Consider the following 26,984-nt stretch of genomic DNA (forward strand, 5'->3'; position numbering starts at 1 on the left):
CTAACCCTAACCCTAACCCTAACCCTAACCCTAACCCTAACCCTAACCCTAACCCTAACCCTAACCCTAACCCTAACCCTAACCCTAACCCTAATGATCTGCAGGTCTACGATTACACAACATATTCAGGCGATCCCCTCCCGATGCCGCAAATTGATAGGGACTTCGCAGTGCTGCATTTGAGTTTCTTTTACTGGAGCTGCTCTATCCTCCTATATACCACTATTCATATGGCCGCGAATGAGGCGGATGACAATCAGCTTATCACACGCCCTTCTCCAATTCCTTTTTCCTCACATGGATACCCCAACTACCGTGATGAACGGAATCCTACTTTGCACGCCCACAGAATCGTCCACGCTATGCCTCTATCGTATAAGCCCCACGCCGGTGGCTATGCAGCGCTCAGTTCAACTTTTCCATTAGGTGTAGCTCGTCGCTACCTTTTGGTGGCCCATTTTTTCCCACATGAGGGTGGTTCACGTAGTGCACAAAAGGAGGTTCTACAAAAGATGCTGTCGCAGCCGTTCATGGGGGCGTATAGCGCACGGTTCATTGACCATCTACACAAGGTAGACACCCCCGAGCAAAAGCTAAAAGACCTGACAGGATGGCGCGGCATGGAATTGAGGGCGACGAGATGGTGGTTTGGGCCTTTGGTTGAGGAAAAAGTGAGAATGATATAGAGGAATTTTTTGGTTTTAGATGATGGAAACTGGTATCTTTGTAGAATCTGTATATCGACCATAGCGTATCGTCAAGCGCCACTATTCGCTTTATCTTGTCTATTGCTATCATCTCCATTCATTTTAAAGTTGGGAGATAATAAAGAAACAGCTGGATAAGTACCAACAGCTAGCTGTCTCATTAGCTTCTCTGGCTCGCTATGAGATTGTCCCTGGTCGGATCTTGGAGAAATACGAGCAATATTCCAAGGAGCATCAGCCACGCGATGTCAATGACTTTTTTTTTTTTTTTTCAATGTGAACCCATTTATATTATCAAGTGTAATTATATGTATGAAACACAAATGTAATATATTAACTTTGATCTTATCTTGACGGCTAGACTAACCTAATAATCCCGATTTATACATAAAGTAGTCATATTGACAAGCACTGCAGCGCTCTTTCAATACACATAATTAACCACAGGTGCACATCAGCACAAAGCTCGCCCTTAAGGCTATAGAAATCTTTTCCTTCGCAGCTGACGCATCTGAAGATGGCAATTTTCTTCAATTCTTCTATCAAACATGTTTTGAAGACAACAGTCTACACCGCGTTCTTCATTGCGCTCTCAGACCAGGTACGTTTCTCTTCCCTCAGCGCAGACTTAACCCAGTAGGTAGTAATAACCGTCCAGATACCAGCCCAAATCCATGGTATCGTCCACCCTACCGAAAGGAAACAGAAAATATTAGTCCAGTACGTGAGAATGAAATATGGGAATAGGATGAGTCATAAACTTACCCAGCCCCCAAGCAAAAGTCTGATCATGAACCGAAGAAAGTATACTTATCAAAAGAACGCCCAAAAGAAGCCCACCAAATCCCCAGAACCAGTTTAAATCCTCAATTAGACGTCGAAACCGCGGGCTGGCTGTATACCGCTCCATCAGGGCTGAGCGATATAACCTGCCTTTGCCCCCGTCGACCGCAACGATATCCTCGATGATCACCAAGATGCCTGGTCGAAAAATTGCACCTGCAGGATGGGAGGAGACCGCGAATGGTTGACGTATGCGAAGCTTTGCCAAAAACCCAACAATCACCAGGGTAGATCCAACTTGGACGAGTAGAATAGATGGAGGCAAAGACTCCATTCGTACACTGGGAGGCTCCTCTGTCAAGCCAATCACGAGAACTATGGTGACAAGCATAAAGCCAACGAGGTAGTTCCAGTGGAAGAAGTCAAACTATGTGAAGGAAAAGAAGAGTTGGCAATTTGTGTTAGCAGATCTTTTTTGCAACTTCACTCTGTTTTCGCATGGGATAACAAAAGAAAGAAAAAGAGCATACCATCCAACGACTTTCTGATGTAAGAGGTCGGCAATCTAATGCCGGTTTGAGTAGTCGCCATGTTCGCAGGCCCAGCGAATATAAAGTCGACGCTCCTAGGACGGCGCTGGCTACACTCAGCGCTGGTTTTAGATATCTTAGCGTCAGCTCACATGATCTAAGAGAAACTTGGAGACGCGGGCTGAAGACATACCAATCTTATCGGATAAGTCCGCCCCCCAGCGTAAGCTTGGATAAAGCACCAACGGCGCTATACAAGACGTGAGTAATATGATGCCCCATTGCAAGCATATATGGAATTTATGCTCATGGAGATCAAGAGGCAAGGGAGGAGGAACATCGATTGCTTCTAGCTGATAGTTACCCTGCTCGATCATGTTGTATTCGTCGCTCTGGGTTGAGTTCATTTCACTGGAATGCATGTTGGAAGGCAAAGTAGATTGAAGTCCCGAAGTGTGGCATACGGTACCCTTTTATATGTGAGTGATGTTATATCCACAGCAAGTACATAATGTTATTGTAGTGCTAATTTAGCTGTTTCTAAGATAGTACACCAGTAGGGCTTAGCAAGTGATCTTACATTCGCACTCCATACCAGTTGAGGCATTCAACCTGGCCAAACTATACTTGATCGGGGTATACACTGCGTAAACTGATAAAACTCTAATCTTAGACTTGGCCCCGACGGGAGCTATACCTATTAGGGAATCATTGTGCGCCAGGGCTGGGCTTGGCGGATTGGCCATAGCGCAAAAGTAACCATATCCACCCATGCATTTCCAGCCCCCAGGCCCACCGATGTAGGTACTCTGCATACAGGTCGATTGTCAGAGCTACTAGTAAGGCTGAGGCCTTTGGAAAACACTGCCCTCATGAATCTGTGAAACGCGCCCCCCAAAACGACACATTATCCTGTCTATATTTATGGCAGTGCAAATTACACGCGTTGAACAACTGATACCAGGAGAGTCTTTTTCTATTATTACATTAATATCAGAATAGAACCTTAAATAAAAACCAAGCAAATCTTCAATAGTTGACACTGGGTCCTAATTTGTCGTCCGATTTTAGTGACCACGATACCATCGCCGAGTCTTCTTTTCTTTGCTTCCCAAGTCGATTCCTTCTCCAATAAAGGGTTCTTTTACACCCCAGATTTCTTTCTCAAAGCTTCTTCCCTTCAATATCCTATTCAAAAAAAGAAGAAAGAAAGAAGAAAAGCGCGGGGAGGATTATTATTGAGAACCAACATAGTACGTTTCTAAGGTTGACTTAACATGCTGATTTGTTTTGTTATGTTAAGTTATAGCCAAGTTACATTAAGATATATTATCTTAATTTTCTATGATGGGTTTATATGGAACTCTTTATATGAAGCTTTAATTTTATAAAATTTTTATAAAATTTTATGGTGATATTGGAGTCGCATTCCTTACGTGGCTCGCTGAATGGCTCTCTGAGAAGACCAAAGCTCGAAGCCAACGGTCTATTATCTGGTTAAATAAAATTGCCGAAACAGGTATACCTTACTTCTGCTGCCCATTGTGTATCATACTTGTAGTGCAGTTCAGTACCAACCTCCTTTACTATGTTGACTGGTTATGGTCTACGAGTAAATGCAGCCAATGTTAGAAGCCAATTTAGTGATATGATTGGAAGCCAAATTATAAGTATAAGACCTTCGGTTAGCAAAGAGTAGAACACAGTCAAAGCTAATAGCTCATGAAGTGAGTTAGTAGTACCTTGACCCATATTTGACCCCCATAGTCAACTCGGAATACTGAGCTCAGTGCCACCTGTTGACTCTTTCCCTCTCATATTATCTCTCTGAGCAGTCAGACTATTCCTTCCCCTGTGAATGTAGCGGATCAGAAACTTTCTATACAGTAAAAAGCACTCCCTAACTAATATAGGAGCCATCCTTATTCATGAAGCTAGTAAGCTTCCTATATATAAACTTAATAGTACTAATATATAGCTTAAAATAGATTATGTCCTCTCTAGTCTCCCTACACCTTAACCTTGGCCAATATACGCAGCTGGCTTGGATGTCTTTTACCTGTCGCTGCGTTGAGGAGAAGCCTTTCTCTTAGATGCTATCTTGGCTCTTGGCTCTTGGCTCTTTCGTCCCCTTTCAAATCTTCCTGGTCCCAATCTTCTTCGTACTATTTCTCTGCCTGAGAGCAGTACCGTTCTACTGCGGACCTGTCTGCACAGATGAACATCACGCCGTCCACTTGATTGTCTTTGGTGTGGAAGAGAAACCATTTCCAAGCCGAGAGCAAAATTCAAAGTTTCAATGTGGCCTGTGAGCTTTCGGTATGAAATCCACCAATCTATCAATACAGGATGACGTGTTTCATTTTGAAATGTTCTGGCAATGTGATAGTAGTATACGTAGTAGATAGTACCGCATTTTCTACATGGGGAATGGGGCAGGGGACATACACGACACTAGATTGAAAATCAGACCTTGACATGTTTATTCCCGAATGTATGCAGTTGACCAGTCAATATAAACCTAGTTATAGCTAAGTACCATCTTCCTCTCACAGTCGAATCCTCTAGTTTGAATTCATGAGCATGACACCCTGATACACTCGTTGTCATCATCAAGGTCGCGCCTTAGGATTTCATGCACACTATACTTTCTTCTTGTTTCAACTTTCTAAAAAGGTAGCCAAGGTTTTATTCTATTATTTGGCTAGATATGACCAGCAGTAAATCCCATGGTCACTAATTTCCTGCTGTCAATATATAGATTGCCCGAAATCCTTCTGGTAGTAGTTCAATGTCCAAGCTCTAGAGGTAAATACCAAAAGGGAGACTCCCACCGTTGTTGTATGGGGATGATCCAAATTTTCAAAGTTGAACGCAGAATTCAAGCATAGCAATTACTTCAGACTGTCATTATGAAGATCGCTTAACAACCTTCCTAGGTTGCTTATTAATCATTACAGACTGAATTGCAGTTACAAGTGGTTCATCTTCTTAGAAACAAGGTTTAATCTCCATGTCGAGTATGCTTCCACCTTCATCAGCCGGCTCTGCAGCAACGTATTCTTGCAAGAATTTTTGTCGCGTGGGGCACAGCAGGTACTACCTTCTTTGAAGAGAGAGTAGGGAGTACGGCCTCGTGGCCTACTTTAGATATGGTTAAGTAATTACGCCCTGGTTTATTGATTTCAATCTTGATCATCATCCTGCTGCAAGTCCTTGAACAAGGTCAATAGCCAAACCCAAGAGAGACATTGATACCAGTACACGTCCCTTCCTGCTTATGGTATTCAATTCCAATCCTGCTGTTCTAGGGCAGATTCAAATGGACATTCTGGACTTGAAAGGGGATCTCATTTCTGGATTTTACCATTTGGCTAGTTGCTCTCTCAGCGGTGATAATTAAAGCATTCGATGGGAAAGATTCCACCGGCACCAGTAGTCTCCAGCCACTATCCGGCCGTAGTAGAGTGTATGTCTGTTACGCTCGAACAACCGTTGACAAGGGTTATGACAGCTTTTGAAGACCCTTAAATGTGTTTCCTTCGAACAGGATTTGACCACGCATCTAGCGCTGCAAAGTGATAGCAATTGTTTTGATTTCTTGATGGGCCTAGTCACACGTAGCGGATCATGTCTGCGCTAGCTTGGATTTGCTCTTTTCTTTATGTGCTCAGCTCTGGCTGGCTAACTGTTTGTTCATCAGGCAGAACCAATAATTAATCTTTAATATTCTTTCGGATGGACAACCTACGTGTTCACGATATTTACCTGGCGTCGGCTGAGAACCAACGGAAGTCAACCCCCTAGTTAGTGTTCCCGGGGCTCCTCTCCGGGTTACATTGGCTTGCAGACCCTTTCTGAAAGTATTGGAAGAGATTCGGCATGAAGCATCCGGAATGTCCACCATTCACTTGATTATTTAAATCTTTTAAGGGCAAGCTGTTTTGTGTGTTATGCTATGTCCTGCTGGGCAACTACAACTACATATGCCGTATTGCCGTATGACCTTCTCCACAATTTAAAAGGCTTGTCCTAAGGCCATAAGGCTCTCTAATTTTTGTCCTGAAGCTTTCTCCTAAAAGGGGGCGCTGATCATCAATAATGGATAATAAAGTGGGCCCAGATGGCTTGCTCAGCCCACCTCATGTTCTTCAGTAATACGGTGACACTCTATCCTATCAAACCCTTAAATGTTTCCCCTCCCTATAAAAAGTTAATTCATTCGTAGTCACATCTTTGCAGGAGATTGATACCCTCCCTGCTATTCTTATAATATATACTCTGGGAATTTCCGGGCGGATGTGAAGACATCTTGATACACCTTAGACCCACATCGCTAAATCTCCAAATTCTCGGCTTATTTTGGTCCAAGACATGTCTTCAATGGATAATGTTTCAGACGATCTTCTCGAACTAGCTAGAATGCTGTTTCTGGAGAGACACTGTTTCGGATGATCTTCCCCAACAACTAGGTAAATTCAATTGACCGCTACGTTTCCTATCTTAGAATACCTGGACATCTAGAGATATAAAGAGGTGACCATATCCTGGTGAAAAAGAGCATCAACAAACTCTTCATCTTCTCTATCTTCAAGGCCTCCAAATCCTTCAAACCCCCTCTACACCTCCACCAAAATGGTCCGCATCACCGCACTTCTCACCGTGGCCTTCGCCGCTGTCGCTCTTGCCACCACCAACGACCAGTGCCAGAACAAGTTCGACGTCTGCCGCAGCTCTGGTGACCCCAACATGTCTGCCTGCGCTGCTGAGCACGCCCAGTGCTGCTCCGACGCCTTCGACACCTGCCGCAGCAGCGGTGACCCCAACGAGGCCGAGTGCGCCGCCCAGAACGCTGCTTGCAAGGGCCAGAAATAAGCCTTCGAAGCCCAATACCGTGATTCCAATCGGAATTTCCACTTAGCTTCGACCATGAGGCCTGCATACCGGTTCAGCCTCGTACCCTGGAATATGTCATATTTGGGTGTCGGAAAGGAGTAGGAGGACATATGGACAATCCTACGGGAATTTTGATTTAAGTTTCATGTCAAATAAATTGCCTTTGAGGCGGAATTTTGTACAAAATTCGTAATTTATCACTCAGATTCAAGTACAAGGTATAACCATAGACGTTAGTGCTATGTAGGCGTATGAAGAAATTCGGCAAACAGAATATCTCAGAAAACAAAAACGCGGGAAAATAACTCGCTCATAGTCAGCTGTCGAAAGGGGGCGAAGACTAATAGTCATACGGGGAAAGCACCCATTTTGGGTTTAGACTTAACGAAGTTGGTATTAAACAACTATTTATTGGACATCAGAGATCCGCCCACGAGAGCGTTGAATGTTGAGCGGTGCACTAGGGCCAAGGCTGGGCTGATCAGCTTCCGGTGTATGCCAAAACCACCATGATAAAGCAAACAGTGATGTTGGCTGTTTCGAGAAGAGAAGTGAAGGAGCCTTAGTGAAAGGCTTAGGGGCTTTCACCTCGACAATAAGAGTTAGAAAGGTGTTGTGGCTGACTTTGTACTGTTGGAGAAACTACTGGAATGAGGATGTCCACAGCAATCATCCAAATCACAGCAGCGGGAGAAAATGCTAATGAAAGCTGATCAACAGAAACAATGTTGCCTCAATACCTTTACAAAGATACAAAGGCAGACAGAAAAGGGAAGCCACAAGCAAGTGGTAAGACGTATCTACGGCTTTCGGGAAAATAAAAGTAGACACTTTAAAATGCCAAAACTCAGAAAGGCCAATAATGCCTCATCCCGCATTTATCAATCCATGGTGTCCGGTCGATGCGGAACCGTGGAAGAGCATTGGACTGAGGGCTTTGGCTTTTCTTTGGGGGACCATATAGCATATATCCTGATTGGTAGGCTAGAAACATGATCCCGGTATTCATCATCTCTTCGTTTGCTGCAAACACATAGTGACACAGTCATATTATAGAAATTTCTATTTTACACAATACGTCCATGATAAATCCATGCCATGTTCTCATATATTCAATGAACTGCTGACTCAACCCAGAGCTTCTGAGAGTCAATTGTTACTGTCCGTCTCGGGGCTTGATAGTCGACTTTCATCTTCATGTTTCGTGGCAGATTAGGATCCACTTTCTGCCTTGCCCCAGACAATTTAAAGCCCTATCAGCGACATACCGAGTTGATACCAAGAACAGCTAAGTACCGACCCCCGAAAATGGCTGTAGAGCAAGGTTGGGGCTTGGGATAGAGACAGAATCATTTAGTCCGGCTCCGTTATTGGTGCTGGGAACGTTACTTATCAGTGTAGGATATGGGTTTATGTATATATATATATGTGTGTGCGTGTGCATGACAGCTACCCCAGCCACTCTGTAGGAAGGTCCTGTCAATCGGCTGTATGACTGAAAAACATGAGTATGAAATATTTATAATGATAATAAAAACAATAGTCGCTGCCTTGCCAGTCATAATAAAATCACACCCAGCCTCAGCCGCTACTCAGTCATAAATCAGGTGACTACTCATAACAATTTGTATTACTAACTATGCATTCATAAAATATCCATAGGTCGATCGATGACTGTCTCAGTGGAGGTATGTAGTCATTTGTCTTTTAGCTGACAGGTATGACATAGCGACCCATTGAACTACACAGGCATATCTGGAACCGCGGATCACATGTGGCACGAGCCCCATCGATCATCTCAGACAGGAAACGAGATTGGTTTTCTAGGCTGCGGCTGCCATCAAAAAAAGACTGAGATTACTCATGAACGTTTTGATTTTGGGTAACTAGATATTTTGATATTCTCAAAATATCAACTACAAGGAAACTGCGCTGAACCAGACTCTATTCCAATGAATAGTGTATGTTACCGTGACATGCACCTCTGAGCTCATCAGAAATACGACCAATATTTCCAATTATGCGAATCATGCATACGTAGACTAACAATTTCACATAAGGTAAGGCTAGTTATCGTTGATATAACGCCCAATTTAATTAATAACTGCCCTGCCCTGGGAAACCATAAACGGGCGTGTGCTTCCTTAATCCTTGGAGGGCTTTCACTATCTCAGTCTGAGAGGAAGGGAGCAGCTGTCCGGTCACTTTATTGACTCTCTATTACCTTTCCCCCTAGCCTATGTTACTAGAATGCATCATCCTCATGTAATTCAGTATAATATATTTATTATCATCAGTGTGGCGAGGCTAATCCTTTGCCGCGAGTGTGGTACGGTGGATGGCAACCCGCATGAGGGGACCATGTCAAAGCTAAGTGGCGAAAGTTAAAGACTGTAAAAGACTGATCCACTGTTGTCAAATACTGGATGAATAAATTGGAGATGGCCTGACTAAAATCCCATGAAAAGGCCGTTGACTCATGATGCTAAACGTAGAGCAGGATGCAGATGTGACATGTTCCTGGCGGCCCAAACTCGGGAAACATTCGGCGGTAAAATATTGCTCATTTGTCCCCACCCCCTCATGAGGGGAACTGATCCCGAGACTGTGATTGGTCTTCTCCAATCTATATTCTCGTATTGTGGATGGCTAAAAATTTTTCATCTTGAACAGTTAATAGGGCTGAAAATACCATATAAGTGAGGGCCGAGCTACTCCCGAGGGACTGCCTATATAGTCAGTGTCATCACTTGCATTGTCAGACCTCGACCAAAACCAAGCAGCCTCTTCTTATTCCCCTTTCCTCGTTCCTGAATCTCATTGCAAAAATGGATCAAGCTACATCCAGCCAAATCCAGGACCTTCCTCCTACCAAGGAGTCGTTGGCTCCAACTTCGGAGAAAACCTCCGTTTTCACTCGCATTAAGCAACACCTCCACAACGTGAAGAAGACATGGGGCCCTCTCCTCGCCGCAAGGGAGGACTGGCAGGATGAATACAACTTTAATCCCGGTCGATGGGCGGGGCAGGGCTGGGAACCGTCGCCTCGAAAATGGTATGCCATACATGTACTTGTTTCCCTACTATCCCGGATGTGTTTGTTAATCATCTGTTCTTAGATTCCGGCACCTGCGACGATTGATTAATTTAACGCAGCGTATACCCTCACATTGACAAAATGGGCGTTTCTTCATATACGGATGGGGGGGGGGGGGGTACTTTTGGTTAATAGATTTATTTTCGGGATATAATGACGGCGTTGAATTAAAACTTCTCACTATTAATTGTTTCCAATTGATATCATTTAATTGTCATTTGTTGACTCTCATATTGGCTGATTGACATCGAATGATAACGAGCCCTTGACACTAAATCAGCGGTATGATAGAATATTACATTATATGTAATTCCCGCCACTAGTCCAATAAAGATATCTAGCATATAGCCAGTTACAGCTACTATAATTAGGAATATAGTCCCCGCGACAAGATATATTTTAATTTATACTAGAAATATAGTTCGCTAGCGTATTGGGAAAGAAGAGCTACTGAAATGTCGTGAGCCAGCCGTTAGCGTCGTGTATTTCCTTGTATAAAGAAAGAGCCTGTTGGAGATAGCGATGCTTTCTACGAAAGACTGCTGTGAAAATATCACAACTATGGTAGATCTAGTCGTTGGTTTGAATTACCTGACACAGAATTTTGGTCTCCTCCTATTGATTTGATTGGAAACTGCGATTCAACGCACTTGCAAGATAATATAATGTCTCCAATCTCGGCACCTTCACCCCATGATCATGAGCAATGCGAACTGTATTCCCCAGAATACATTCCACCTCCATCTGTCTCGAGGCAATCGCATCAGCCATCATACTGGGTTCTACACCAGGCATTTCCCGTGCCGTGAGTAATGCCATCTGTTGATCAACAATCTTTTCATCTACGGCATGATATCCAACAGACCGCGCCACAAGGGCGATCTCATGCATCACATCGCGCATGAAGGAAATTGCACCGGGTATGGTGAGGAAGGTGGCATCACGTAGTCGACCAAGGGCGCAAATGGGGTTATCGGACGCGTTGATGAGAAGCTTTCGCCAACGCTCGACCTGAATGTCAGGTTCATGGGTGGCGTCTGCACCACCGTGGTTGAGCATCTTCACTAGCTGATCTGCTGATGCTTTGTGCTCGTCTGGCGCAGTCGCAGGATAAGTTCCCAGATGAATGTTTTTGAGCACGACGTGGTCAAAGATTCCGGGTTTGGTCTGAGTGCAGGTGATGTAAATCGCGGCGCTCAAGATTGGGTTATTAGGAAAGATGGTTAAATATGGTTCCTCGATGGAGATTCCATTTTGCATCAAAACAATGGCCGTATGAGGTGAGACGAGAGGCTTGATTGAACTCGGAAATTGGGTTGTGGAGGAGAGAGCCTTGGTTGTCAAGAGAATATAGTCGAAGCCCCCCGGGGTCTTTTGGATCGCTTCATCCATAGACCTGGCTACAGTTGGTCGAACATTGAGATTGGGACCCCAGACTCTGGAGTTGATGTTGAAGCCATGTTCTGCGACTACGCGATAGTTTGATCGGCAGAGGGCGACGAGGTGTGATGGAGGAATTGATTTGGAGAGGAGATATGTTGATATTGCACCAATACTGCCACCTCCAAACACGAGTGCTTTGGGTGGCATGGTGGGCATATTCCATGGGATTAATTGGTAGATCAAGTGAAGTTGTCTGTTCTCCTGAAGAAAAACACCCAATACGCCCTACACGTGACTGTCGATCATTTGGCCGACGGTAGCTGGTTTCATGACAAAATGAAAGTTACCTACTCTTTCCACCCACTGTGATCTGGTATGTGCTAGTTTCAAATGAGAAGGTGATCTCTCTTGAAAATAAAAGAGGACAGATATGTATTCAGATAGCTTCTGCGCAGGAACGCACGTATAGGCAAAGTATGGCTACGCTATACCATTTCAGGCATCTAATCAAGGCATATTCGTATATGCTTCAACAATATATTCAGCAGCTATAGCTCCCAATTAGATTGTCCATGATGTTTTGCATCCATCACTGAGGAATAGCCCAGTCCATTTATTATACAACTTGCACAAAAATGCGGCTGTAGCGAGTCAATGGAAAATTCCCGTCATCGGTGCCTTGCAAAATAATGGAGATAGTCTGGCCTGCTTTCGCATCGGTGGGAACCATCACATTCGCCCTATTGGCATTCAACTTAGTCACAGTCACAATGCCTGGATAAGAGCCTTCTTCAAAGAACTGCCACCAAGATGTGGTGACATTGTCGTGATCGGGATCGCTAACAGCACTCTCTAATGTCACGGTAACCCCAGGATGGGCCTTTACGGTAGTTCCATTCAAGATGTCCACAGAGGGTGCGTGATTGGCTCTTGTATAGTTGGATGTGAGGGTCCACTGCATGCGAGCTGCAAAGTCATTCTGAGCAGCCGCGATCCAGCGGTTTGTTGTATAGCCGGCGATTCGGCTGCCGTTTTGGCTCTTCTCATCCTCAGCCATCACCCACAGATTCGGGGAAGTCTTGTTTTGCTGAGCCCGGCCACCCCAACCCCCGAGCCTCGGATTAGCTGGGTCTTGAATACCGGTTGTTAAAAGTGGGTTGAAAGCCACGTTGTCACCCTCGCTCAGGAAGTCGTACGGTCCCAGCGGCCGACAAGATTGGCTGGAAGATGACCAGCTGGATAGATTTCCAAAGACATCCAGTGGGTCACCAGGCATTGCCTGGCCGTCCAGCCAGGAGCGGTAGAGGGATCCGTACCGGCCTGTTTGAATGCTTGGTTTGATCCAGTCACCGGTGAAGTACAGATGGTTATCGGGCACACCACGGACGTTGCCCTTGCTGGAATTACAGTTGTAGCCCCAGGTCTGGTATCCCGCTTCCAGTTGCTCCACACGTATCTGCGGCCAATGGAGAGAAATGTAGTTGGCGTAGGTTTCATCCTGGAAACCGCTCGCCATGATGACCGCCTTTTGTGAGACATCCTTCTTGGTCTGGGTCCACAGTTGCGAGCCCGAGTACTCTTCCTCAATCGACTTGAGAGCACGGGCAATAGTATTAGTGCCACCCCAGACTTGCAGGTAGAGCGGTCGTGGATCGTCGTCCAGCAGAAGCGACCGGATGAGGTTCGATCCATCTGTGTCATGATCCATCTCGCCCTCGAAGTCGATGTTGCCGATCTTCACTAGGGACAGGAGTTTGTCCGGTGTCGGATAGAATGGATCGTGACTCTGCAGATTCGGGTAGACGTCTGCGTATTCGTTGAGCACTTTATCCTGGATGGTTCGCGTGCCCGTCCAGCGCCATGTCCACTGTGGCGTGGTGTATTCGCGGTCTGGAATGAAGAACGCCCTCCCATTGCCGTCACCGGCCCAGTGATAGCGACTCGAGGTGTAGATAATGCCCTGGGTATCGAGCTCATTGGTATAGAGCAGGTACCTGATTAACGACGCCAAGTCGTCCTGCTCCATGTCGGTCGTGACGACGGTGCGCAACATCGCCGACCGATTAGTGGCGGATGTTGGCGCTACAAGAAATGCTATAGCGAGGAGGCTGACAAAGAGATGGTAGACGAATGTCTTCATTTTGTGGTGTGCGATACTATCTGTCTGGAATATTCAATGGTGAACTGTACAGAAACTGACTCTTGGCCTTGCTAGAAATTTGCGCTCGTATTTAAAGTCTGCATACAATCCCATATCCATCATTACCTATTCCTGGGTTAGAATTACCAAAATGGATACTTTTCTCAAATGGTGACTTTTATCAGTGGAAAATCTCCAGATTGCGGGGAAATCTGGGGAAGACCAAACTAGCGTGGAAAGTGACCACTCGATATTCTCTGCCCCACAACGCCCAGATTACCTGTGTGAGAGCGTCCTCTGCGTAAGACTTCCTAATCAGGAGTGTTAAGGCAGGCCCAGCGCTTCAGATTGCTTCATGTGAACCGTTCCCCCACTTCTGCCTCCCTTTTTGTATCACACAGAACAGGCGGTCATTCATGGTGATGCTGCAGAAGTTCTAGTGAGCATAACGGCAAGGCCCATGTGAGTTGCGAAGCTATTAAACTCTCTATATAGGAAGGATGTCTATACCTGTGCATTAGAACTACCAAGATAGAATAAACAACTCTATATACTGCGACTATTGCCAAAGAATGGACCCCGAAATACATAACATCGTTCACTCTTGTTGTATCGAAGGATAGTGTCGATATGAAAATTTACCTTCGGCACTTTCTTCAATGTGCCGGATACTATAGATGCTTGTTGTTCTCGGTGGTCTGCCATTCAGTCATGATACGAGGCCACTATCAGGGGAGAAAATGCATAGGGCATATAATTCGGTAATACATGCATAGTAAGATCATCCCTCAAGCCCAGTCCGCTGATTCAGGCGAATCATCAGCGGTGACTTCTCATACACCATATATACTCTTTGACATGCCACCCAATCCTGCTGTCCATCCAGCAATTCGATATCAAAATTCCACAGCAGCCGAGCCACCACCAGTCGCATCTCAGCATAGGCAAGGGATCTCCCCAGACAGTCACGAGGACCGGCGGCAAATGGTTTCGAGGCCTCTTTGTTGTCTGAAGCATATCGGTGATCGTACAAGGGATCTGTTGTTGGAAGCCAACGTTGGGGAGTAAACTGGTCTGGATCGGTGAAGTTGCTTAGTGAGTGATTTGTTGCCCATTGGAAGACAGATACAGAGGTCTGTCAGTTGGTCAGTACTTTTTTATATAATTATAGGTAGAACAAACCCCCTTGGGAATATATTGGCCATTCACAACAGCACCCGGCGACACCCTCGGAGGCGTCTCTGCTAATGGTGGGTAAATGCGTAGCACTTCCTCGAGACAAGAGTTGAGGAAAGGCAGTGCCACGGTGGACTTCATGTTGATTTCCTCTTCAGATGAGAAAGTGGACCGGATCTCCTCAGTCAGCCTTCTATATATCTCGGGCGACTGTGTTAGGTAAAACGTTAGACCCGTCAATGCGGAAGCCGTGGTATGGCTGCCAGCACCAATCAGTGTGCGTGCATTGGCAATGATCTCTTCATGGGTCATGCCGGATCCATCCTTATTGTGGCTGAGAATGTAAGTCATAAAGTCCTTGCGGGTGTCAGCCTCAGCCTCCAGGGCAATCCGTTTTTCTGTCTTAGACCGCGCCAACATGTAATACTGCCGTCGCTTTTCCATGTCTTCCTTGGTCGTCATGAACAGGTCAACCCACGGACGAAGGAGGGGATACTGGTCGAAGAACGACATGCGGGCATTTCCCCGAATTCCGCTGAATATCATAGCCACCAAGGGATGATAATCGGATTTTTCGAGGCAGTAGAACGGATCCGCAAAGGCAAGCTCGCCGATAATATCGAAAGTCAGGTAATTGTACCACCGGGTCATATCGACCGGCTCTCCAGCTAGCATCCGCTCTCTCAGCCGTTTCATCAATAGATCCGCATAGTGCTGGAGGTACGACTCTTGTTCGCTCAATGCAGCTGCAGAAAAGGCATACGCCATTAACCGGCGCTGGCGCTGATGATCCTCCTGACCAGCAGGCAAGATTCCGATTCCATTCCTGGGGCCGTAGAATGTCGCTGTCTTTCCGAATTCAGGGCCCATGGTGGAACGACGGGTGAAGACCTCGGTCCATCCGATGGAACCATCGATGGCCAGCTGGGTGGGGGAGATACGAACGATTGGGCCGTACTTTTCATGGATCTTGACCATATGCTTGACTAGATTTCCGGCAATCTTATTCTTGTATAGATAGGGCAGGTATGAAGCTGCATAGACAGTCGGACCTGGGAAGTGGGATAGGGGATGGAAAAAGACCCGATAGATGATGAGAATACAGCGATGAAGAAGAAACTAAAGCATCGGTCGATTAGCGGGGATATTCATCTAATTGGAAGAGTCGTATTTACCGCTCCAACAAGGAGCCCAACGGCCGGCCAGATAGTGTTGTTCATTTTGCCTCAACTTGCTGGAAGAAATGGGGGAATGATTGTTCTTGCGTTCACTAGCCAGCTATATATCTCCCCGAGGGTGCTGCTGTGCTACCCATGAAATCACATGTTATGGATTTCGGGCTTGTGATGGAGCATCATCAAACTCGCCGCGATAGCAACTGCTGGTCATGAGCAACGTATTATTAGTTGTATTATCGAGTAAATTAAACGATATCTATAGCTAGAGACGAGGCTAGTATGGAGAGCGCCATTTTCTGACCAGTGAATTTTTAGAATCAGCTAGAATATTCGAGTGTTGCTAAGAGTCTACACCTTTCAGCCACCGTGGTTGAGATACCTTGTCCCTGCTGGAGATTTCCTGTTGCATCGTCCAACCAAATTGCATCATGATTCCACGATCAAAAGGGCGCATGTTTGCATCCTGTGGATCCTGCAGTATGGTCATCCGTTTAGCAAGGGACACACGAACTCCTTGGCAATTTATCTATCCATAAGTTCAATGTAATCTTCAGGTGTCTTACAAAGATCGGCATGGGAGTCAATATATATTGTAGTCCTGCTATTACTACAAAAGCAGCAGCTCCATAAAACCTGTATATACCTGGATAAGTAGGAAAATCATATTTTGCTAGGCAGAATGAGTCCGAACTAGAATTGACTGTTCCCCTTATCTAAGTAGGCTATGTCTTCATCACAGTGATGGTATGGCTTTCAACTCCACGTCCCGTGGTTGGTAAGGATAGCTTTTTGCAACATCTCCCAGCCAATCATATTCAGAACGAAGGGATTGTGTTTGTGAATTATCTATGAGACGCTTGACTATGCCGATAGCCTCCTCTACAGGTAAGATGTAGGCTTTCCACAGTGAATACAAAACCCCGTAGGGTTTCAGCCATCCACCTTGCCGCTCGCCGATCAAGGAATCCATTGTAACACGGGTGTGTGCACAGAGAAACCCGCGCAGGAGAAAGTCAATCTCAGCCTCGTGCCGCGGTCTCATGCTGGCTGGTTGAGCTTCGAATAGCTCAATGAACTCCGCCAAGGCAGTTCGAATCAGTGCAGGGGTCTGCGTAACGGTGCGAGGTAGAAGATAGTGGCAGATGGCCTCAGGGTATGTTGGATCACGACACAAATCGTCACGATGAAGACGAGCTAGGGTCGGCTCCCAGATAGCTAGCCATGCTTCAAACTCAACAGCAAGGTCAGGACCGGATCGAATACCTTCCGCATGGTGCCGCATAAAGAACGAGTACCGCTCCCACGTTGCTGCAGCCACGTCAGAGAGCAAATGTTCGTGGAAGCTAGCGACCTGCTGGACCTGCTCCATGGAAATGCCCGCCCGGTTGCATATTGAGCTAAGACTCCCCTCCCATTGGCCCTGGTCATTCTGGTATATGCTGACTTGGTCACCAAGTAGGAAAGCGAGGGCGCTGTCAGTGGGGCGCTCCATCAATTCTTCCGAGGCCTTGGAGTCGATGTAGCTCAGGTAACGCTCCTGGTAGGATTTCTGCAACCAACGAGGGGATGCCCGCGGACCATAATGAGAATCAAGGTCGGCTGGGTAGCATTGGGTCATGAACCGGTACATATTTCCCAACCGACGCGCCCACTCGGCATGGTCAGTACTAATCTGCATCACGCGCTGGTACTGCTTCCATGCAACAAACTCCGAGGGAAGCTCTCTGCGGTCGGATTCTGGGACAGACTCTAGGACACAGCACAGGGCTTGAACCATGTCCATCAGTCGCGAAGCCAGGTCAGCCATGCGAGGAAGATAGATGAATTCCATGGCCTGTGACTGTGCAAAATCAAGAAACCGGTCCACCCAGAGGCGTTGATTAAGGTCACCATTTATCATGTACTCCAGTGTGGATGCTTTATTCAAGAAAGCCCGCAAATTCCGGGCAGCCTGATCCGAGAAAACGGCCGCCGTAGCAGGATCCTTAATGAGACATTCCAGCGCTGTGTCGTAGGATTGGGCGATGGCATTGTATCGTCCCTGGCACGGACTCTGGGTAATCTGTAGAGCCAGGTGCTGGCAGGTAGCTTCGATTGAGACTGGACCGCGGCGATGCATGGATCGAAGGAGCTCAAGCCGGTGCGCGACAGAGGGCATCAAGGGCTTTTGCTTGCGCAGTAGCGCGTCAATGATGGCCAAAGGGCCGACATCGTCCAAAACATATTCAGGCGCAAACTGCAGAATGCAGTCATCGCTGCCATTGAAACAGGTAACACGAGAGCATGGAGCGTTGAAGTCTTCTATGGCAACGCCGAGCTCGTAGTCATCGGCCGGGTCCGATTTTACTAACTTCCAGGCGAGTCCCGTATCGGCATCGGACTGCAAGGTCACCCACCCGACCTGGTAATGGACGCTCACCCTGTTCCGGCCGCCCAAGACGTTGGGAACAGCGACGAGTCCAAAGTAGCCTGGGGCCTCAACGTGCATGCGGATGGCACCAGCAGGAACACGAGCGGCACGGGCTAACGCCACAGTCAGATTAACACTACCCGAGCAGGAGCCCTGTCGTGCATGCAGTACGTCTGCTGCTGTTTGTTGCCAACCGCCGAATTTATAATGTATCGAGTCGCGCACCGCGTAGTGGATGACCACGCTGGCAACGCGCTGTGCCATGGCTAGCTGGTGCAGCTCGACGTCGCTGAAGCCGAAAAACGGCTGGGAGTGATGGGCCTGGGCCAGCAGACGGTCCATCGCAGGGCTATGAAGCATCGCCCACAGCCCATCTGCCCTGACTAGGTCGCAGTAGACCCGGTGAGTGGCAAGTTGATCGACGGTGTAGGATCGGCCGTCTGGACCATGGACGAGAGCGGCATGCCCCGTGGTGCTGTCGGGAAGTTCCTGCTGCAGGATCTTGCCCAGTCGAGGCATGGTCAAGAGGCGCTCGGCTGCTTCCTGGATAGCCGGGTGTTTGCTCTGGGTGAATTCCGTGCCTGCCAGCAACGGGCCCAGGTCCAGACCGGGTCTCCAAGTGTTCGTCCGTCGCTCCCATGCCGTGTCAGCGCTGTGGCTCTGGTCCAGTCTATTGGAACTCGACTGCTCAAATGCTTCTGCGATCGCCCGTAGAGCTTCCTTGTGAAAAGTTCTAATTCGTAATGGGCCAGCAATGGCCCGCTTTACATCTGCCTGCAGATGCTTCCGGATCTGGGTCGACCTCTGAGCAAGAAGTGACCATGCTTTTCTTTCAGGTGATAAGGCTCGCATGAATGCTTCGTGGTCTTCATGCTCGCACTGAACCCGCAAATCTAATGCGTCCCATGTGGCGGATGGAATTCCTCGTCGAGCGCTGGTTGCCAGAATAGCCCCCGCGGTGATCCGCTGGGCCGAAGGAGTGGAGGTTGCTGATAGGTTCTGTTCATTCACAGTATGTTGTTGTGGTTCATTCTTCCTCTTTGCCAGTCGGTGGGAGACCGGCGTCATTGTTTCACTGAGTACCTGTTCTAGGGCGACCACTCGCGCCTTCAATTCATTGCATTCAACCTCTGACCTTGTTCTTGGCTGTCTACGCAACGCCAACAGATCTGATGTAGCTTCAGCGTACAGGGCCTCCAGGCAGTTATTTCCGGCCCGATCCAAGGCATCCGCTTCAGATTGAGCAGCAGGTGATCCCAGGAAGGGGAATGGGATGGGATTACGCTGTCTTGAGTGAGGTTGATTTCGGGCCATTGTTTTGATTTAATAAGAATGAAATGTTGTAAAAAGGATAGGAGACATCATTTGACGTCAGACCGTTCAAGTCCTCTTTTTATATTCCTGACATTGACTAGGCGTGCATCGATCATTGATTAATCAGTTGTTTTCTTCAACAGTCTCTTCCTTGTATGAACCCAAAGTAGAATCTCTTTTAATTGTCATATTACTATGCCTCCTTACTTTCATTGATGGATTCATTACCGTGAAGATGGCAAGACGGCTTATCCCATCAATGGTAGTTAAACAGTCTACGTCTGTCAGTGTTTCATGGTACAGCTGACTATTCAATGGCCTTATCAATATGTAAGGGTGAACACATTCTTCTTTAATAGGTAATTACAACTCTCAATGCACACCAACAAGTCTTTCTGATGATTCAATAACTGGCTCCTGGTGGATACTAAAGTTCATAAAGTATTACCGCACTATTCTAGAACACATCAAGTTAGGTAAAGAGAAATGCATCACTAAACTGAGATATTAATCCCTAGCATATGGTTGATACATCTTGGTCAGATTTCTTCTACCCCGGCACTTAATTCCTCATCAACCCCTCCCTTGCTGAGTCTTCAATAAACTTTGGCATCGGCCCCAAAGCAAAACTAGACAGGTCGCGTTCCTCATTCGTGCGCGCCACATTTTCGAGCACAATCAAATGCAATCTCATGCTGGCCCCGTCACCTATAGCCCCGTGATCCTGGCAGTCAGTTTGGCGGAATTACTCCTCCAATACTCGCGTAACAATTTGAACGAACGGGGAAAGCGTTTCCTTGGTAAAGGACCCTGCCGTCAGTGCACCGGAAAGGTGCTTCTTTGTGGTCTTGAAGAGGGCCATGGCCTGTAAGAAACCCGAAACTAGGCTGTAGAAGGTATTAAATGGGACGGCCTCCTACTCCGCCGATGATGTTGGATCCTCTAGATAGACCACAGTACCCAAGGCTTCCAGTTGTCCTCACGGAGTGGAGGTTATTCTCTGGTACTCCGTCGTAAAATGGCACGGCGTTCGGTTGTCCAACAGCCACAGCCACAGCCATCATTGCACCATGTTAGCAGGTAGAAAATTCATACGTAACAGTTGCAAGTTGCCTGGAAGAGAAAATTGGGATGGGAACCCGGTCGTAAAATCGACTAGGAGATGGCCCTTGCTCGCGGATGGAGTAAAGAAGGATATAATTGACTGGTACGCTTCATTGTCTGTCACACAAGTAATGATTAGCGGACTGGCTTGTCCGCAGTGAGTTGCAGAGGTAGCTACTCTTGCACCACAGGCTACAAGAAGTGCGGTCTTAGAGGCTGTCCGGTTCTAGCAAGTGACAATATATCCATGATTTAGAAAGGCCCGTGCTAAGACCGATCCCATAGCCCGTAGACCTATAACTGAGACTGTTGGAGCGGAATAAGTCATCTGGAGGCTATACGTTCTTTACTTCTGCGTGGTGAAATGAGAAGGCAGTATTAAGGACATAGATTCTGTTGGTTTTAGGCCAGAGGAGATGGCCGTTGCCAGAACATCATGAATACATAGGTAATCAAGGGACATGGCTGGGGTAGTACATGATGTCATTGAATATTTCAAGATGGCTGTAAGGGGCAAGCCATATCCGATGTACTCCTTTTAGTGCATCTATTTAACTTTGCCATAATTAGAAATGATAGGTTGTAAAGGTTGCAATGTCTCATCCTCTGCCCTAGGTCATTTTATGCCATCTTCGATGTCACAGTAACACTAAATAGGTAGCATTGTAGCTATGTACCACTATGCCTGTGTTACTAGTAAAACTAAAATGGTCTTATCTATCATATGATAACGAACTGATCAGTTATAACACCTAAATAGAGGATATGGTACCAGTTCACATGACTACGATTCTGGTCTACTTTACTGCTCTCCGTCTGCAAATCCTCCGGTAGATATGGTTCATAAAGCCTGCCCTCGGGCCTTCAAACGCATCAGCCATGACCTGCATGCACTCTTCATCCGTCTCTACTAGGGCCAGTCAGTGACAATCTTTTCTCCCGTGTCATGACTGAGTTCCCTCATGACCCAAAGTGGGTTCCGGCGAACCTTCAGCTCGTCTTAGTTCCCATGAAAAAGTCCAGCTGGAGGAATTCAAGTATTGTTCGGTGTCGAGATCGGATGCCCGAGGACCCCGTTGCGATGACTTTTTCAAGAGTCTTGTTTCCCGATCTCGTATGCCCCTGGTATATCGCCCTTGATATTCTCAAGGAGTCTCGGGTCAATGGGCTCCTCTTTTTCAAATGATGATATCTTCGACGAAAACTCAATGATTTCTGCATCATCCATCCCAGTAGATCTGGCACGCTTCACCAAATCAGCATCGTCAAGGGCTATCTTTCATGTGACGCTTTTGACCCCCGCCAGACGAAAGAGACCCAAAGTCGAAAGGACAAGGATATCGGCATCTGCGATTCGGTCCGGAAGCCAGCCAGCCGCCCAATAGAGAGGCAGTAAGTATTTGGCTTGGAAGAAGCTATGGGGGTTGCAATCAGAAAGACCGTGCAAGTCTGTTGCATTTTTTTTTGCAGTCCGCCGTCCCAGTTGCCGTCACCGAAAGGTCTCTCGCCGAGACTTAGAAAGACCGACTCGAGCTTCAAAGGCCTTGTTAAAGTTGGAGGTTGGTATCTTCCCATCGGCAAAAAAGGATTCTGCGAATAAGCCTTCGAAGCCCAATACAATCCTACTGGCCGCGATATATAATCCGTTGGACCAGCATGTTGTGGAGATGGGCTCGGGAACACGGTCCCAAATGAGAAGGCCCATCGCATACGACAGTTCAAGTGCTTCCATCAAACCAGCACCACAAAGAAAAGGGGGGAATTCCAACGGCCCATTGGCGTTTGTGTGCGAGAACTGACGCCGTCCGCGTACTTGCTTTCCCCAATCAAGTTTATAAAATGTTCTCCTGCGAAGCCCCAACGCCTCATTTCGGTGATGGTCTCGTGAAGTATAGCATCCTTTTCAAGGCATTGGCTTAGGATGTCAGCTCCGGTGCAATATCCTGACATAGGTCTTTCATGGTTGTGGTCCATGAACAAATCGACATCTCTTCTGGGGTGGAATCCAATCTTGTAACTCTTTAGACATCTTCTTGGTCAGCTTACTGCTGTCTGTTTTCTAAAAGTCCGTAATAAAGTCGACCAGATCCTGGCAGCAATGTATCAAGATCTCCTCTCTCACATCCAGCTCAGAAGCTCCGGCCATCTCAGTATGCCCGTCGGGACCGGCTCGATGAAGCTACATTTTGAAGTGGGCCTTATCGGGATCCCCACGGGTGATGGTTTTCATGATGGTCTCGAATGATTCATGGCCAGTGAAATCAACAAATACCTGGGATTGGGTGTCCTGGATCATCCCAATAGAAATGTTCGACACAGTCGCCGCAACAGCGCTATTCAAGTCATTGTAGGCTACGTCACGCCAAATACCTTGCAGGTAATGGCGGAGCTCGATACATTGTTTGGAAAATGAGTAGACAGCCACCAAATAATCCGTAACAACACCAATCTGGTCTTCAGGAATATGATAGCTTTCCAGGGGAACTTGGTCGAGGCTGGGAGCAGGGGCTGCAGTCGTCGCTTTTATCCTGGGCGTCTGCCCTTCTCCCCTTTCTTCGCTGGCTTCTTCTTCGACCGCGCAGCTGTAGACACTGTGGCTTCCTCCTTGTCGTCGTCACCTTCTTCTTCATCTTCTTGGCTCTCCCCGCTCGACACGCCCAAGCTGAGCGTCGAGGATTTGGTGGCGAAAATGACTTCCTCCTCGTCTTCGTCTGATACATCGAGCGTGTCTCTCTGCTCCAACAGCCATGACTCTCCTCCCAAAGCATTGAATGCCTGGGTCAATCTATTGATCCAGTGTTCGTATGAATTATTACTCCTTTCGATGTCTGGATCTGGATTGGAGGCAACGATCTTCAAGAATTAACTATGGGTGTCTTTCCTGGCCGCGATTATAGACTGGAACAAGCGAAATATGGTTGCAGGAATCGGCTTGATATACTCTACCATGGGCTCTGACAATGCCCTCAGAGTTGCTAAAGACACCTCTCCTGTGGTGTTGATGGCTAGCAATGTCTCTGAGGCGCTGGTCTTGATGATTCGATTGGAAGTATGGGCAATCCAATAGACCAGAAGTCTTTGGTCACGCTTGTATTGGAGATATGTATTCCTGCCTGCCAGTTTCTGACTGTTCCATGGACATTGAGCCAATTCTGGTCACTGGCGATGGAAGGTAGTTAGGGGGGGCGGCGGATATATATCACGCTAGCCGGGATTGAAATCTATTTCATTTTATAAACATGGTATTATTCTGACAGCAGCTCACTATAAGACCTTAATAATACACCACCCCCTGACCATTAGATCTATATCTATTGCAGACTTCAGAGTTAACAATAGGGTTATCCTTACCGAAATCAACCAGAGAGCAGAGATCTCGGGATCGGATCGATCGTTCACGGAGAAACAAAACTCCAAGTCGCTCAGGCGTCATCGTACATATGACTGCCTCCGATCTTCTGCATAGGGTTCGAACAACCAAGGAGGACTGACCCAAGTACTATATATGTCGTCAAACCTTGCCCACGGAGTCTGGTATTTCAGCAATCCCTTATCTGGCGTCCCACGTGGTCATTTCCGTGGTCATTTTGATTTCGGTAAAGATCGTGGAACAACGATGGCCCGATCATCTCCGGTGTGGGCGTACCCCGCCCTCAATGGACAAATGGACGCGGATTACAAACTCCTTGCTGCATCCCAAAGTCGAGACAGCTTCCTGTTCTTCTTGTCACATTCCACCAAAGCGAAAGCTTGAGATTCATATTCTCTCTCGGAACCATGGCCACGATTCCTGAGCGTCCCCGCGTCACAGACGCCAAGAAAGGTATACTGCATTTTTAATATCGGAATTACCTTTCACAATATTTACACCTCTTAGTATGGGCCTCTATCTTGACCAACACCGCATACCTGCAGGGCATTTTGACCCTTGAATATTCTCTGCGCAAACACGGCACGAAGTACCCGTTCATTGTTCTCTATACGGACTCGCTGCCGGAGGAAGCCCATGCTGCCCTTGATGCCCGCGGAATACTCAAACAGCCCGTTCCCTACCTCAAGCCTGAAATGACGACGAACTTGACCAACGATAAACGTCTATATGACGCCTGGACCAAGTTGATCGCCTTTGCGCTTTACGAATATGATCACGTTGTTCTACTCGACTGCGACATGATGGCCCTGCACAATATGGATGAGTTGATGGATGTTGAGTTGGATCCGCCAGAGATGGAGGGCAAGGGCAATCGCGTGTTTGGTAGCACCCATGCATGCCTCTGCAACCCGCTCAAGAGATCTCATTACCCAGAGGATTGGTATGAATTGGATCGTAACCGTCTTCAACTCGTCTGATTCTAACCTGCCGATTTTCACAGGATCCCAGCCAATTGTGGATGGACACTCCAGCATGACACCCCAGAACTCGCCCAGACCACCCCTCCTCCAATCGAGGCAAGCTTCGGTTTGTGCAACACCGGTATCATCGTGACCAGACCGGGCGAAGGTGTATGGAAGATCATCACCGACAGTCTGGCTACTTCCAACACATCCGACTGGATCTTTGCCGACCAGTCTCTGCTTTCGGAGGTATTCCAAGGCCGTTGGGCCCCGCTCCCATACATTTATAACGCCTTGAAAACAAAGCGGTGGGAGGGTGTGCATGACGCTATCTGGAGAGATGATCGTGTCAAGAATATGCACTATTTCCTTACTCCCAAGCCGTGGGATGAGACGCCGCCTGTCCATGCAGACCCAACCCATGCATGGTGGTGTGACCTTAACGCAGAAAGGAAGGAAGATGACAAGGCTCGGGGCTTAACCGATGGGTGCTAAGCCTACGGCTGCATGGTTCATTGGTGATATATAATTATTGTCCTATATATCACATGTTTCCTGTCCACCTTCCAAACAAAGCCATCGACTCTTTCAGTGATTAGAAATGTGTGTATAATCATTTAGCAAACTAGTAGCATTTATATTGCAGCTCAAGTATGCTGATTGAAGCCCTGGAAGTGGTCGATTACTGTATGATCCATATTTCTCCACGTTACACTTTTATTTGTATCAATCGGTCTATATTATCACGAAGAAACCCTATATCAAATGCCCCTCTAAGGCACGCTTGCTCCTAAGATAGCTCCAGCGCAAGGCATAATAATGTCCATATTTCCTTTCCTGTGTAGACCAAAAGCATTGCAGATATCTTCGATTTCCAGTCACCAGATCCATCGTACGTTCTTTGAAAACCTCATCAAACATGGCAATCAAGCCCTGGACCAATCTTTATATCCCTTAGTCAACGGTCAGGAGCTGCTCGCAGAAACCGCCAAACCCATGAGCGGGGTCATGAAGGTGAATTTCTAAAATCCAACGCCGCTTGTATCCATCCTTGCCACGGAGATTCATCCGCTCACCATTTCCCTTGGTGATGTAGAGAGCCGTTTTGTCCTGCGGGATCCGTTCATGCGGAAAAGATCCAACAAGATGCCCGGCGATTTGTGAACCGAATTGCCATCCATCTTGCTGCGCCGCATTGCAAGCGAAATCATACAGCTCCTGGCCAGTTATGTCAGGGTTACCACGGAAGTGTGATTTTACCTTTTCCCACATCGGATCCAGGGCGCTGAGAAGTCGTTTCTTGTTAGGATCGTCCCCAAGAACAAAGGTGCGCCCAAAGTCGGCTTCCCAGGCTTCGAAAACCGGTCCCAGATCGACAATGAGGATATCATCGGGTTGGATGATGCGATCCGGAGGATTCTCTGCATACGGCTGCAATGTGTTCGGCCCGCTTCGAATAACCCGTTTATGCCAATGAGTCCTCACACCATGGCGCTCGGCACCAAGGCGATGAATCTCATCGCTTAGTGCCTTTTCACTGACGCCTGGGCGAACGAGATCGCGCTCGATTTCCTCGAATAGCTGGACGGCCTTGTTTTGTGCATCTAAAAGATAAGCGGCACGGTCATTTTCTTCTGCAGCTGTGGCGGTATCGGACATTATGGAGGTTGTAATCAAAGTAATCCCGAAAAGAGCGCAGGGAAAATGGCGATGTCGCAGTCGAAGCGGGGTACGATAGTCTACTTATTCCACGCCTTCATGAGGGGTTGCGCATGTTTCGGGGATTATTGCGTCTCATCTTCCTTGTAAGACGTGAGATAAGACAGGAATGTAAGTAATGCATTTTACAGGCATTGCTATTGGTCGAGTAGTTGATCAGTCATTATCAATATGCACCAAAACCTACAGATCAATGGCAAGCTCAACTATAT

General features: G+C 47.1%; 10 protein-coding genes across 10 annotated transcripts; 3 read left to right on the forward strand and 7 right to left on the reverse strand.

Annotated features, from left to right (window-relative positions):
* Nucleotides 1-1,274: 1,274 nt before the first annotated feature.
* Nucleotides 1,275-2,397, reverse strand: ASPWEDRAFT_114226 (uncharacterized protein; the record flags this gene model as incomplete). The annotated part of the gene is made up of 4 exons (XM_040828477.1): nt 1,275-1,396; nt 1,473-1,917; nt 2,021-2,142; nt 2,214-2,397. The coding sequence occupies 4 exons, from the start codon at nt 2,395-2,397 to the stop codon at nt 1,275-1,277; spliced, it is 873 nt and encodes a 290-aa protein (XP_040687290.1).
* Nucleotides 2,398-6,561: 4,164 nt separating this feature from the next.
* ASPWEDRAFT_41473 (uncharacterized protein) lies at nt 6,562-7,152 on the forward strand. Its single transcript, XM_040835568.1, has one exon. It carries the CDS (start codon nt 6,656-6,658, stop codon nt 6,893-6,895), a length of 240 nt encoding a protein of 79 aa, XP_040687291.1. The 5' UTR covers nt 6,562-6,655; the 3' UTR covers nt 6,896-7,152.
* Nucleotides 7,153-9,744: 2,592 nt separating this feature from the next.
* ASPWEDRAFT_184205 (uncharacterized protein) lies at nt 9,745-10,139 on the forward strand (the record flags this gene model as incomplete). Its single annotated transcript, XM_040832023.1, has 2 exons — nt 9,745-9,984; nt 10,036-10,139. 2 exons carry the CDS (start codon nt 9,745-9,747, stop codon nt 10,060-10,062), a joined length of 267 nt encoding a protein of 88 aa, XP_040687292.1. The 3' UTR covers nt 10,063-10,139.
* A 437-nt stretch (nt 10,140-10,576) lies between these two features.
* ASPWEDRAFT_41475 (ketopantoate reductase family protein) lies at nt 10,577-11,610 on the reverse strand. Its single transcript, XM_040835569.1, has one exon. The coding sequence runs from the start codon at nt 11,601-11,603 to the stop codon at nt 10,629-10,631; it is 975 nt and encodes a 324-aa protein (XP_040687293.1). The 5' UTR covers nt 11,604-11,610; the 3' UTR covers nt 10,577-10,628.
* Nucleotides 11,611-11,771: 161 nt separating this feature from the next.
* On the reverse strand, nt 11,772-13,536 carry ASPWEDRAFT_156782 (uncharacterized protein; the record flags this gene model as incomplete). The annotated part of the gene is made up of 1 exon (XM_040829715.1): nt 11,772-13,536. The coding sequence occupies one exon, from the start codon at nt 13,534-13,536 to the stop codon at nt 12,013-12,015; it is 1,524 nt and encodes a 507-aa protein (XP_040687294.1). The 3' UTR covers nt 11,772-12,012.
* Nucleotides 13,537-14,236: 700 nt separating this feature from the next.
* ASPWEDRAFT_184208 (cytochrome P450) lies at nt 14,237-15,938 on the reverse strand. Its single transcript, XM_040832024.1, has 3 exons — nt 15,888-15,938; nt 14,719-15,831; nt 14,237-14,671 (listed from the first exon to the last, which is right to left on the reverse strand). The coding sequence occupies exons 1-3, from the start codon at nt 15,930-15,932 to the stop codon at nt 14,318-14,320; spliced, it is 1,512 nt and encodes a 503-aa protein (XP_040687295.1). The 5' UTR covers nt 15,933-15,938; the 3' UTR covers nt 14,237-14,317.
* A 685-nt stretch (nt 15,939-16,623) lies between these two features.
* On the reverse strand, nt 16,624-19,614 carry ASPWEDRAFT_184209 (uncharacterized protein; the record flags this gene model as incomplete). Its single annotated transcript, XM_040832025.1, has 1 exon — nt 16,624-19,614. The coding sequence occupies one exon, from the start codon at nt 19,612-19,614 to the stop codon at nt 16,624-16,626; it is 2,991 nt and encodes a 996-aa protein (XP_040687296.1).
* A 3,627-nt stretch (nt 19,615-23,241) lies between these two features.
* On the reverse strand, nt 23,242-24,243 carry ASPWEDRAFT_184210 (uncharacterized protein; the record flags this gene model as incomplete). The annotated part of the gene is made up of 2 exons (XM_040832026.1): nt 24,041-24,243; nt 23,242-23,571 (listed from the first exon to the last, which is right to left on the reverse strand). Exons 1-2 carry the CDS (start codon nt 24,149-24,151, stop codon nt 23,242-23,244), a joined length of 441 nt encoding a protein of 146 aa, XP_040687297.1. The 5' UTR covers nt 24,152-24,243.
* Nucleotides 24,244-24,495: 252 nt separating this feature from the next.
* ASPWEDRAFT_28836 (uncharacterized protein) lies at nt 24,496-25,548 on the forward strand (the record flags this gene model as incomplete). Its single annotated transcript, XM_040833189.1, has 3 exons — nt 24,496-24,541; nt 24,596-25,031; nt 25,092-25,548. The coding sequence occupies 3 exons, from the start codon at nt 24,496-24,498 to the stop codon at nt 25,546-25,548; spliced, it is 939 nt and encodes a 312-aa protein (XP_040687298.1).
* A 459-nt stretch (nt 25,549-26,007) lies between these two features.
* ASPWEDRAFT_113914 (M24 family metallopeptidase) lies at nt 26,008-26,712 on the reverse strand (the record flags this gene model as incomplete). The annotated part of the gene is made up of 1 exon (XM_040828446.1): nt 26,008-26,712. One exon carries the CDS (start codon nt 26,710-26,712, stop codon nt 26,008-26,010), a length of 705 nt encoding a protein of 234 aa, XP_040687299.1.
* Nucleotides 26,713-26,984: the final 272 nt, after the last annotated feature.

Source organism: Aspergillus wentii, assembly GCF_001890725.1.
Source record: "Aspergillus wentii DTO 134E9 unplaced genomic scaffold ASPWEscaffold_5, whole genome shotgun sequence".
NCBI lineage: Eukaryota > Fungi > Ascomycota > Eurotiomycetes > Eurotiales > Aspergillaceae > Aspergillus > Aspergillus wentii.